Source organism: Diutina rugosa, assembly GCF_008704595.1.
Source record: "Diutina rugosa strain CBS 613 chromosome Unknown scaffold8_size298685, whole genome shotgun sequence".
NCBI lineage: Eukaryota > Fungi > Ascomycota > Pichiomycetes > Serinales > Debaryomycetaceae > Diutina > Diutina rugosa.
The window spans coordinates 102,169-114,833 of NW_022995114.1; the positions used below are offsets into that span (position 1 = coordinate 102,169).

At 47.1% G+C, this 12,665-nt stretch overlaps 6 protein-coding genes across 6 annotated transcripts; 3 read left to right on the forward strand and 3 right to left on the reverse strand. All coding sequences in view use genetic code 12, as the record gives it.

The window, feature by feature from the left end:
* Window positions 1-385: 385 nt before the first annotated feature.
* On the forward strand, window positions 386-2,230 carry RGT1 (Rgt1p; the record flags this gene model as incomplete). The annotated part of the gene is made up of 1 exon (XM_034154623.1): window positions 386-2,230. One exon carries the CDS (start codon window positions 386-388, stop codon window positions 2,228-2,230), a length of 1,845 nt encoding a protein of 614 aa, XP_034013150.1.
* A 151-nt stretch (window positions 2,231-2,381) lies between these two features.
* Window positions 2,382-4,514, reverse strand: ARG83 (Arg83p; the record flags this gene model as incomplete). The annotated part of the gene is made up of 1 exon (XM_034154624.1): window positions 2,382-4,514. One exon carries the CDS (start codon window positions 4,512-4,514, stop codon window positions 2,382-2,384), a length of 2,133 nt encoding a protein of 710 aa, XP_034013151.1.
* Window positions 4,515-5,528: 1,014 nt separating this feature from the next.
* Window positions 5,529-6,776, forward strand: DIURU_002019 (uncharacterized protein; the record flags this gene model as incomplete). Its single annotated transcript, XM_034154625.1, has 1 exon — window positions 5,529-6,776. One exon carries the CDS (start codon window positions 5,529-5,531, stop codon window positions 6,774-6,776), a length of 1,248 nt encoding a protein of 415 aa, XP_034013152.1.
* Window positions 6,777-7,184: 408 nt separating this feature from the next.
* On the reverse strand, window positions 7,185-8,750 carry DIURU_002020 (uncharacterized protein; the record flags this gene model as incomplete). Its single annotated transcript, XM_034154627.1, has 1 exon — window positions 7,185-8,750. The coding sequence occupies one exon, from the start codon at window positions 8,748-8,750 to the stop codon at window positions 7,185-7,187; it is 1,566 nt and encodes a 521-aa protein (XP_034013153.1).
* A 357-nt stretch (window positions 8,751-9,107) lies between these two features.
* PDC11 (indolepyruvate decarboxylase 1) lies at window positions 9,108-10,805 on the reverse strand (the record flags this gene model as incomplete). Its single annotated transcript, XM_034154628.1, has 1 exon — window positions 9,108-10,805. The coding sequence occupies one exon, from the start codon at window positions 10,803-10,805 to the stop codon at window positions 9,108-9,110; it is 1,698 nt and encodes a 565-aa protein (XP_034013154.1).
* Window positions 10,806-11,993: 1,188 nt separating this feature from the next.
* Window positions 11,994-12,644, forward strand: CBF1 (Cbf1p; the record flags this gene model as incomplete). The annotated part of the gene is made up of 1 exon (XM_034154629.1): window positions 11,994-12,644. The coding sequence occupies one exon, from the start codon at window positions 11,994-11,996 to the stop codon at window positions 12,642-12,644; it is 651 nt and encodes a 216-aa protein (XP_034013155.1).
* Window positions 12,645-12,665: the final 21 nt, after the last annotated feature.

A 12,665-nucleotide genomic window follows, 5' to 3' on the forward strand; every position in this document is an offset into this window, starting at 1 on the left:
TCGTATTTTGCTTCTCACCTCCTTCGCTAATCCGCCCGCTTATGCTGTCCCGGAGAAGCGTGCGCAGGCCGCCATCGTTGCGCTACCAAGTCGCGCACACGGTGCCTAACACCCCCACTGTCAGCCATCAACCTCGCTAAGGTTTACGGTTCTGGAGCTACCCCACACAGACCCTTGCGTACGGCGAGTTGTTGCACCTATGGACGACGACGGGGGACAGAGAGCCCACCCGAAAAAGCGCACCAAGATCCTGCGGGCGTGCGACGTTTGCCGCCGGAAGAAGGTGCGCTGCGACGCCGTATACCTGGTGGCAGAATCCAGAGTTACCCAGATATGTGAAAACTGCCGCAAGCACGGCGAAGAGTGTACCTTCTCCCGTATTCCAATGAAGCGGGGGCCGACGAAGGGGTTCGTCCGCGAGAAGCTCGAACGGGAAATGCTGGTGCCCACCCAGTCGCTGACGCCGACGTCGACACTACCACACATCAGTCCGCCAGCAGCGCCGCTAATCCCCCAGGGACCCCAGCTCCTGAAAAACGTACCCATCAAGCTTCCGCCCCTCTTTCCCTCGATCAAGTCGGAGGCGCCGCCCCTCGCTATGGACCGCAACACCAGCCCTCCCATCCTGGGCCCGTTCTGGAAGGTCCCCTACGAAATGCCGACGCCTCAGGCGCCAGTGCTACGTCGGAAACTGCTGGTGGAATCCTTACTGAGCACCCTGACCCTGGGAGTGCCTCGTATCCCAGTGCCGCTGGACAGCGCGCTCTACCTGGACTCGGACGACGACTTCTACAGTGTGCGGCTGCGAGGACCGCTTCTGGGGCTGAACCTGCCTCGTAACTCAGTGCTGCTGTTGCTGCTGCTCAACGGACGTATCAAAAAGGTCACCCTTTCGTCCCATCTGCCACAGATAGCCACCACCCCCACCGTGGGGACATCAGTGCCTCCTGAACCACTCGAACAAAATATCCGCACCTACTATCACCAGATACACGGGGACTTCCCCATCTTGACCAACGATAATGGTGCGATCCCGCGATTTCTCGAGTCGATATCCGTCGACGACGAACGCAGCGTTAAGATTGCTCAGCTCTTTGCCCAAGCACTCGCAAACTTGATCCACTACCGTCAGGCTCATGTATCCGATCATGTGGCCATTCTTTCCCGCCTCGCTGACATGCCGTGTCTCGGGCTTCCCCAACCTGTTTTAATTCTATTCATGGCGACATTTCTTCTTACCAACTACGCTCTATTCTTAGCCGGTGAAAACTACTCCATTGGCATTGGTATGAGTGTACTGGTGTTTCATGATTTACGGGTTCTCGAAGGGTTTGCTGCTCTCATGGCATCGGGAAAGCAACCAGTGGCCGATACCCCCGAGGTTATGCTTCCAAAGCTTGCGTATCTCACATCAGTCCTTGATACCGCCTGGGCGTTGGGACTGGGGAAACAACGCACGGCGGAACTGTTATCGTTAATGGGATTCATGGACGCCCACCTTCAGTGGTTGGTACCACTGCAATGGATGGTGAAATTACGTCCATTATGGGCATTGTTGGCCCAAGCAGCAGATGCTCGTACTCGTCTGTTGATTGAGCCATCCAACCCAATAAAATTTCCACCGTTGGAATCAGCGGATGATCTATTCTTAACCCTTGTCGCTAACAAGTTCGAGATGTATCATTACATCTATGAGATGTGTCTGTGGTTGGATCAGCCCACCCCATCCAATGATGAAGAGCTTCGAGAGACCCTCAGTGACTACGCGGCAAAGCTTTTGAGATTACTTAAAAAGTTGGTGCTGCTGCTTGTGGCACTCGTGGCATCATTAGCCACTGTGTATAAGTATACGATTGCTCCATGGATCCAACTTGCTGTTGGCCAACTGTTCCGCATGATCAAGTTTGTCAAGACCGTCGTCGACGGCCTTGCATTTGCGCTTCCAGCGTTGGGTCCAGATCTTGTCCAACGAATGATGAAGGTTCACACAGATCTCTCGCAAGCATACATTCAGTTAACCCTGAACTACTTGGGATTGCTGTTAGGACCTGCTGCCATTGAGAAGTTGAAAGCAACGGTCAATGGCTACGATCTTCAATTTGTGGTGCCGGTGCGTCCACCGTCACCAAAACCGATGACGGGAGCTCAAGTCATGGCCAGCTGGCGAGGTCATTGGAAACCCCAAGTCATGCAATGTATTATTGACGAAACCACAAACGGGTGGTGTTGACTAGAGTAAGACACTTTGACAGTGCAACTTATACACAAGGTTTATATCACAAACTTAATATATTCGAACATTTTTGATTAACTAGCCGCTTAATTAGCTGTAAAATAGTGTCATAATATCGTAAATTATCGACTCGTCGACTTAGGTGAATTCAGGCTAACTGAAGACAAACATCCCATTCTTTGACTAAGTCCATAAACCCCAAAGTCTCAGTGTCACGGCGTCTCCAAATTTCACGCAAAATTTGTTTACCACGCCAGTAGTTAGCCTGCGATGAATATAAACTCGACTGTACAAGTTGTTCAACACGAGTGATGAGTTGGGAATTAAGAGCGTCGGCTCCACAAACGAGGGGAATCCAAAATGTAGGTGTGATCATCCGAGATGCCCCCAATTTCTCGAGTTGTTCAAGATATGCCACCAGTTGACTGATCTCATCTTGATACAGCACGAGAGGGGCCTCTTTGATCAATTTAAGATAATACACCACTAAAGCTTTGTGGAACAGAAGGGCGTACAAGTTGAGTTGTCGGTGAAACTCGTCACTGAAGTCAATATTCCATTCGTGATGCCAATTAATCAAACGATCATAGGTCTCGGCGCAGAGTCTTGGAAAGTTTCGTGGAAAAACTCGTTGTCTGCGGAAGATATTCTTATGGTTAGTGAGATGAATGATCTCGAGAAACAAGTCAAGTAAATCTTTGGGCAATCCATACATGAGGTAGACCAGCTGAGAATCAACATCTGGACTTATACGACTTCGGGAAGGAGTGTATCGCATCTTTGTAGAATCTGCACCCGTTGTGTTTAAGGAAGGTGCGTGCTGAAGCTCATATTTGTCAAAGGAAACGCTGAATCGCATCGGCATACGTTCACTGATCGATTTGGATTTCTGTTCCAGATCACTTTTGTCCAGTTCCATATCATATTCTGTAACCAAGTCGCGAAAGTTGCCCGTATCCAGCACTTCATAGTTGAAGGTATTGACATGTTGCGTCAGCTGGTAGAAGGTGTGAACAATATGAAACCACAGTAATATGAATCGAGCTAGGTTCAGTAGCTTAGCGTGGGTGAATTTGTTACGAACAATGTGGTCTCCAATGGCAAAGAGCACTTCGTAGTTTTCGTAGACACTAAAACAAGTGTCAGCTTCGATCTGCATGAGTATTGCCAACAATAGAAGCACTTCATATTCTTGAGGATCTGATGCGAATTTGAGTTGACTGAACGTGTCGTATTCGTCCAAATGCACATTAAGCATCAGAATCGCAAGCTTCCGCATTTGAACCAGTAGATCAAGGTAATCATCACATACGTACTCATATTTGGAGTGACTGTGGCTAAAGTTAGCCCGATGAAACGCCGTTAACGCGACAGTCAAAGCGACAATGATGTGCCTGACATTATTGATGAGCTTAGTGCTGTCTTCTTCTGTGTCCACCACCTTCACTGGCCATTGATCACGTTGCATAAGCCATCGACACCATAGCAGCTCAAGCAATGGTGCCACGAGCCGATCAAAGTAGCTGTCACATTCGAGGTCAACTCGAGAAAAGAAAAACAAACGTTTCTGACGGACACCTCCCATTAATTCAAGCATAAGTGGGGTTAACACCACGCCAGCATTAGATTCGCGTACCAAAATAGATTTACTGCCAACATAATTAACCTCCCATTCGTCCAGATCCACATTTGGAAAGAACTTGGGGTACAAAATATGAAGCATATTTTGCTCATTAAAACGGTACAGCGGCCCTTTGATAGCAACAATGGTAAGTTTAGCGTAGTCTAAGTAGTCGTAATGAACCCATGAATTCTCAGTTTTGGAGAAAAGGTCATCTACCGTTACCTGCGTGATATCTGGCGCCGCTGATGTGACGATGGCCAATGGCTCTTCCGCAGCAATTTGAGGCAGTGCTGGTTTCAACTCCTGGCAATATGTCTTGTAAACGCCAAAAGGCCCAACTCTTCGACGTTTGTAACCTTCAAGTGTGTCAATAACTTCAACAAGCTGTTTCAAGGAGTAGCGCTGGTCATCGGGAAAATGTACAGTATCAACATTTCGACGTTGGAAATTGTCCAAATTATCTCCCCAACCTTCCAAAGGAACGAGTTGATTGTTTTCAACGGTGAGAGGTGGTGCCCATCCAAGGATAATTTGGTAACCCTGGCACTCAAGTTTGCGCTTGGCACAACGAATACACTTAGGCCGGGTGAGGTCACACTTGACTTTGCGCTGGCGGCAAGTCCAGCATCCAGTGAACTCCCTTAGCTTTGGCGCCATGGAACGGCACGTTGCTTCCAGCAGATGAGATGGGTATATGTGGTTATTGTTCTCGGTAACAACTTCCGCAAATGTCAACAAAATGCCACCCCGCGCGAGTTATCTTAGGGCTGTCGCTTATGATACCTTTTTTCAATGGTCAACGGCGATGCCGCATTAACCACTGATGTGGGGTATTTTTCACTTCATTAGGTGTAACTGACGTTCTGATCAGTTAAATTACATTAGATGTTTCTTTCTTCAACCTATGGGATGATGCTATCCCAATGATAAATGATGGGTATCTGCTGGATGTTGCGCTTATTAACGAGCACACGACTGTCCCCGCGCGATATAAAAACTTATTAATTGAGTTGATGACCTTTCACTGATTAATCATGAGATTCGATGAATCACGACATACTGAACCGAAGTTGAATCTGAAGCTGGTGGATAACGCCAAATACGTAGAAATCGTGTCGGAAACAACAAACAAATATTTCACAAAAATTTGTACCCCAAAGCCGGTGCCAAGCTGCGCATCTCACTTGCACTAAAGAGATTCAGCCGTCGATGACACAAAACCGTTAAATTTAGTAATCGGCTCACGGGAGATGACGAGAAATAGCTTTCCAGATGACTTGCGTTGTTTATACCAAACAGAGGCAGCCACGATACAAATTGAGTTTGATATTTGTTTATTGAAGGCTTTCTTGTGTCAAAAACAACACGCCTCGTCGATCTCTTTTGGGAGTGGTTCCATACATGGCCAAAAGCAAGTAAAATTCTGTATACAAGCCCGTCTGGAGTACTTAGTAAAAAAGTCGCGGCGCACATTAATTGGGTGAGAATAGTCAGCCATCCACCTTTTCCCGGGGAGCGCCGGATGGTAAATCCGTCTAACCCATGATTAAGCATGGAGCCTTCGTACATGCATTGTGGAGGCACTCCTAAATCTCATCGAAGGTGTGACGATTCTGTACGACTATTTACTATATAAGTCAAGCACGCGCTCACTCACAATATCACCAAGAAATGTCCGATATACCGGTAACAATTATCAACGAAGAAATACCCCCAGAGCCAACGGTTCTTCAAAACGAAAAGATCTACCAAATACAAGTTGGGTACAAACTATTCCAACTTTCGGGGCTCCTGCTCTCACTGGACTCGCCGTCGTATTTCACCCGATGGTTTGCATCTCACGGAGCTGACGCAACTTTGTTTTTGGACCGGGACCCGAAATTATTTGAATTGATCTACAACCATTTACAAGGCTACCATGTTACTGTTCAAAACGCTTATGAAATGATGAACTTGTGGCTGGACTCGTTTTACTATGGGCTCACTCGGCTCCAACGTTTTTTGACTGAATGCGATATCCATTGCGTGGTGGGAAGCACCCTGTTCAAGATTCCTCGGGAATTGTTGGGCCCAGGCAACCTGCCAAACTACTTCACATTACAGTATGACAATTTATTACAGAACAACGTCCAGATTATCGAACAGCGTCAATTGCTTCGACCTGCACCTCAAGCACCTCCCTGTGTTGCTAACCGACTGGCTCAGCTTTTCAATGACTTGCTAGAGTGCTTACGAGGAAACTTCTTAGTGGTTACTGATGACAAGAAGCGGTTGGCTCTTCTCAAAGAGTGTCGTTATTATCGGTTTCTTGAGCTTGAGCAGCATTTGATCAAACATAAAGTCATCAACGACCCGTTTGAACCTCGCCAACAAATCATCATTGAGCTTCGTGATTTGCAACAAAAAGGCTTAGTTCACTCTGATCCTGAATCATTGGAAGAGCATGCTATGGGATATCAACGGCCGTTCATCCATCGAGAACCTGTACGAACTCTACTCATGCAGCTTGTGCTGGATGATAACCACGTTCAACTTGTACTTAACCGGAAGATGCCTTTTCCTACTCTTTATATTGGGGATCGGTTTGCGAAGAAAATGATTCAAGTGTTCAAGCCATACCTGACAAAATTCGAAATCGATCAAGCCACCGGCCGCATTATCTTCCCTGTGTCACTCAAGACGGCCAAGTGTATTATCAATGGCATGGAAATGAGTGAAGACTGGGCCACTGAATTCATGAGACCAGGCGGGGATCAGCTGAAACGTCGTAAAGTCGAAGGTGATGTGATGTATGTCAACTTGACACGGTCATTGTGGAGAATAATCACACGTAAACAGGACACGAGACTTCATGCTGTTGCGTTGGAAGGGTGCACCAAACAATCGAGCTTTATACTGACATCGATTGACTTTTTGTAATTTATAAGTAAAATTATGTAAGAAAAAAGGAATATTTCGTCAGCTACAGGACTCGAACCTGTGCGCTCAGAGAGCATTTGATGCCTCGAAGAAATTCGAGTCAAACTCCTTAACCACTCGGACAAACTGACTAATTGCAAAAACGTTGCAGCAGCCATTTTCAAGTCAGGGCAGAAATCATGCATTTTTGCGGATTTTTGCCAGTTAGAGTAACTTTCAGTCAAGTTTATTAACATGATCTGAACTGTAGCTTCAAATTGTAAAGGTCCCAATTTTTTTACGGACGAAAGTTGGCTAAAAATGCATAATTATAGAAGATCATAAACGTTGGATCAAAAAAAAAAAAATTGGATGTGTTGGTATGCAAATTTTTGGAGAAAGAAAGTCTTTCACTTATTGATAATCGTCTTACTTGGTCTTACGGAGCCGGTTATTGTCTTGCAAGAAGAGAAATCCTAACACAACTCCCCGCTGCCTGAAAGACATTCCACTTGTAATCATTTCACAAAAGTCATGATTTTCCTTCACGTGGATCCTGAATTGTGCCACGTCAATTTCCGAGTCGATTCTATCTCCTAGCACTTCACGAGTTGGGCGAATTGCGTAACTCTTTAAGGTTAGGTCACTTGAATTGACAGAGCCAAGATAGCTTCCTCCAACGCGAAGTTCATAATTTGTGTCCCAATTAGCGCATGTACCTATCAAATGGAATACTCGCTTTCCCATAGAATTGAGAGCCGGGACGTATACCCACGCAAGTGAACGGCGAATGTAGACTCTTAAGATTATATGATGATCAAGATCAAACACATCAGTACAAACGCCGGTCTCTCCCAATATCTTTTGGGTTCGTTCTTCCACCAATCCTCTTAACGTTCCTTTAGAATTGTGTATCCTGTATTGTGCCGTGAGCGTCGCCGGAGCGGGACTGTTTTTACGGAAAACAAATGGTAATATTGTACGAGGTTGGTTATTGCCACTGGTTGGTATTGTACATCTCGTTATCTTTATCCGTTTGTCAGTAAAGATGGGGCACTTCAAACAGGAGTACTCAAAGAGCTCACCTGTTCCGACTCGGGGAAAGTTCTGGATTGAATCTTCATGCATGACACTCATTGGGAGTTTGTATCCGTTCGACACGTTCGATTCTTTCAAATCGACAGTTGGTCGGTCATAGCACTGACGATCGTTCGAGTTACTGGGAATACGATGATCAACCAGTAACAAAAATCCAAACACCAATGCACGTTGTTCAAATGACATGCGATCACTCTCCACTGTATAACCGGGAACAGCCCCTCGAGCTTGACTTCGGACCACAGCCACATGAGGACCCCATCGATTGATATTTCCTCGAAGATCCTGGGAATATATAGGAAACTTCAAAGTTCCAATCTCATCGTAACTGACAACGCCGAGATCTTCATAAGTCTTTTTCTCTTGATAGTTGCGAGCCTCTTGTCTATGCTCGACTAGTTGCTGAAGACGGTATGAATGGTAGTCACCCCAATTCTCGAATCGACCAACCTCTTGGAAAACTCGTTGGCCAGTGCGGTCTTCGCCGGGAAGATACACATATATATTCACCCCCATTCCCAAAACCCTGGTCACAAGTCGCTGCTTATGGTCGAAGAAGTCAATGAACACCGAGCGTTTGCGAGAAGCCTCTTCGGCGGGGAACCCTTTCAGCATCACGCCTTTTTTGAGGATATACCCCAATGGCTCTCCAGTGGGTCCATGTATATCGTAACGGGCAGTGCTACCCCATTTGTTGTTGCCTGAACGTTGGCCTATCTGAGAGATATGAACCCACCGAGCACTTAAAAGTGGGGTAGAAATGGCTGGGAATTGAGCGATATGGCCATAATGCACCACTCGAAGCGTCTCCTCAGGCTCGTTTTCGTCGAAGTAAGGTGGAGGTTCATCGTAGTCGGGTAGGTCGCCGACACTTTCATTGAGAAGACGTAGACTCATAGCGGGTTGCCTTGAGCCGTTGTGATGTCAAAGCTGACGGGCTGGTACCCTCACGTGATGCAGCCGATTACGCACGGCACAAGGGCGGTAATTGCGGAGGTGTCTATTCCCTGCAGGTCAAACCGGCATTGCACGGCATAAAGCAAGTTTAGTGTGACAGAAAAAAATCCCGCTACAGGAGCTCGGTAAAGAGGGCACCGAGGATTCTGGCTGAGTAGATGGTTAGATTAGTCGTTCGATTTTTAAATCCTATTTCCAAGTACCAATCATAATGAGCGATTTTAAGAACTGGCAACAATGCACCAGCACGCGCGGCGATAATGTACTTTGGTCACAATACAGGAGCACAAGAATTGATTATAATTCGGAGTTCAACTTCTCACTCAATTGGGCTTGGCCCACCAAATTCTTCGGGGCATCCATCTTGCCCAAGAACACTTCAACAAGACGGATTTTGTCGGCCTTGGCGAACTGCTTGTCGGCGAACAATTCGTCGAGTTGAGCTCGAGTTCTGACTTCACGGGTTTCAGACTCCTTAGCATTGAATACGTCCAAAAGCTTTTGGTTTTTCCACGGTTGGATATCGTTGTAGTTGGCCTTAGGTCCGTGAATGAGCCGTTCGATAGTGTACCCGTCATTATTAAGCACGAACATGTAAGTGTTGTTGCATTCCCACTTGCAAATCGTGGAGATCTCTTGCACAGTCAATTGAAGCGACCCATCACCGACAAACAAGATGACTCTGCGAGGAGTCTTGAGTTCCGCAGCGGCCATGGCCGCCCCACAGAAGGAGCCCACAGTGTAACCGATCGACCCCCACAAGACTTGCGAGATACCAATGGTGTTGTTGGGGAATTTGGCTTGGATGATACCAAAGGCCAGGGTACCCGTTTCGGTAATGATGATGTCACCTTCTTGGAACCACGAACCCACAGTGGCCCATAAGTATTCCTGAGTGAGAGGCTCATCTTGCTTGAGCGTTTCGGGTTGGAGCGTGAACGGAGCTAAAGTGGGCGGCACGTACAGCTTGGGGATGTGTTTCGGGATAGTTTCGCAAATCTTTTGCAAGAGTTCCTTCATTTGGATGCCAGGGAAGGTGGCCAGGCGGATCTTGGTGTAGTCCGAGTGGAATTCAATCACGTTACGGGTGTTCATGTGGTACGAGAACAGCCCGGTGTTGAAATCCAGCATGAGAGCACCAACACTGAACACAAGATCCGCCAGTTCAACTTCGGCACGGATCGGGGGAAGCGACAATTCACCAACGTACACACCACCGAAGCGAGGGCACAGTTCATCAATAGTCAGCTTACCCATAGGCGACGAGTAAACCGGGAATTGAGTTACTTCCACGAGTCGACGGGTCTCCTCTTGGCATTGATGGCGGGAAGCGCAGGCATCGACGAGGATGATTGGTTTCTTCGCATTTTCAACAAGTTGCATAATGGTTTCCAAGATTTCATCTTGTGATTCGGGGTCGTTAGGGTTCAAATTGAGGTCGATGGGGGTGTTGAGAAGCTCGCCCAGCACTTTGCCGTCAGCTAAGTTGGCAGGCAAGCCGATGTAGACTGGTCTTTGGTGCAAGTAGCACTCACGCAAGCAGCGGTCGATTTCTCTGGGAGCGGTGGAAAGGTCCAGCAAGATCACCAGCGTCTGACTGATGTTTTGCAGCATTCTCTTAAACACAGTAAAGTCACCGTTACCCAAGGTGTGGTGCAACAACAACTGTTTGGCTTGGGCAGCAATCAGGGGTACACCCACCACATGGACGACACCGACGTGTTCAGCAAACGACCCCGCGACCCCGTTGATGGCCGAGAGCTCACCAACACCGAAGGTGGTCACAACACAACCAAGCTTCTTGATACGCAGGTAGCCATCAGCGGCGTAAGCAGCGTTAAGCTCGTTGGCGTTACCCGCCCATCTCATTCCTGGGACTTCATAGACCAGATCCAAGAGAGCAAGGTTGAAGTCACCGGGGACCCCGAAAATGGTGTTGCAGTCCAATTGGTGCAAGCGTTCGAACAAGTACTTTCCGAGGGAAATCTCTGACATCGTTAATTGAAGAATGGTAATGCAATTGGGCCCATGCCTCTATATAAAGGTCTGGGTTTTAGGAAGGGGTACTTTGGTTTTGTGCAGGGAGAGCAAGTCGATCGATGCGCAAGAGACAGGCCCGAATCAATCAACAAATGGAACGTAGACATGATACGACTTTACACTGAATTTTTTAAGATCAATAGTAACACCATAATAAAAAGGTTGGGTGCTACACCCATGGCTATAAAATTCCAAAGAGAATGATACAAAGCGGTTTACTATTGCGGGCCGGGTGGTGTATGAGCAATAAGATGTCATTTGCGACTCCGGAGGCCGGAGTTTCAAGGCCGTGCTGGACGAATTAATCCGAGGAGCCGCGCCATGGAAGTAATGGCCTGTCAAGGCGACATGCGTGAAGTCAATATCGGAAAGACGTAAGATTTTCTTTAATTCCATGATCAGTATAAAGTCTAGGTTTGATTCTACGCAGTCTTGTCTAGAACACGATGATGCCACCTCCGAGTCCGATGTGGTAATAGCGGTGTCTGCTACCACGAACAATTATGGGCCCATCTGTTTTATTTGCCACCACATGCTGGCGTCAACGTTGAATAATGGCGCGAATATGACTTCAATTTGCGTGAAGCCAGAAGCTGAGTAGATGTCGATACTATCAATTATAACATCTTCTAAAGATTTGATCTTGGTTTTCAAGAAATTGAGTTTTGGTTTCACGAATATTTCAAATTTAGCTAAGGATCAGAAAAGTAGTCTAAGAAGACGGTGCTGCCGAGTATTTGGTGGATAAATAGAATAAATGTCAATTATGTCAATGTGGAATCCAGTTACTCAACAATTTATCGTAATCAAAAGGTAAACGAGATATCTTCAGATTGAAAATCATCCAATGACTCAAACGCGTGACTCTTTATCCAGGGCGGTGTTATAATTGCTCTCACACGAAACTACGCGCAAGCGGACATGGGTTTACAGTAGAACGAAATACTTCAACCAGCTCGACCTTTCTATATCGAACACACAAACATCTCTATTCTAAACCAATAGAACAATTCGACTAAGGCGTTTGCGTTATTTTCTGGCTCGACATCCCCTCGCACTGCCGGTGTACCCCCCTTTTTTTCCCTTAGTGATTGGTGCGCGCGCTTCTTCCGGACAACAACATCACCTGGATATCACCTGACTATGGTTAAGCGGGACATCGACGACCAAGTTCACCAGCACGCCAAAAAACTCAAGCGCGACAAAAAGGATGAGAATTTAGCCATCGACCTGGAATTGTTACAGCAGCAATCCTCATACCACCAGCATAAGGATGACTTGCGTGATCTGCCCACAGAGGACCTGGCTGTGGCAGCGGCCGTGGCAGCGGTGAACGCCGACCCCCACCATCACCTGGCTCAACAAATGCAACAGCTACAATTTTACCGTCAGCAACAGCACCAGCAACAACAACAACATACGTTCGCTCCGACCACATTACCGCTGAAGCCGTCTCACGGCCTGGACGAGTGGCACCGTCAAAGACGCGAAAATCACAAAGAGGTCGAACGTCGTCGTCGGGAACTGATAAATCAAGGGATTAAGGAATTGGCAGCGTTGATTCCAACCAACGATACCAACAAAGCCCAAATTTTACAACGGGCGGTGGAATACATCAAACGTTTGAAGGAAAACGAGAACAATAACATCGAAAAGTGGACTTTGGAAAAGTTGTTAACGGAACAGGCAATGGCTGAATTAAGTGCACTGAACGACAAGCTCAAGCTGGAGCTCGAGCGAGCCTACCGTGAAATCGAGCAATGGAAGCTGATGGCGGCCAAGGACAAGAATTAGGAGGATTGCCGGCAATTGCTC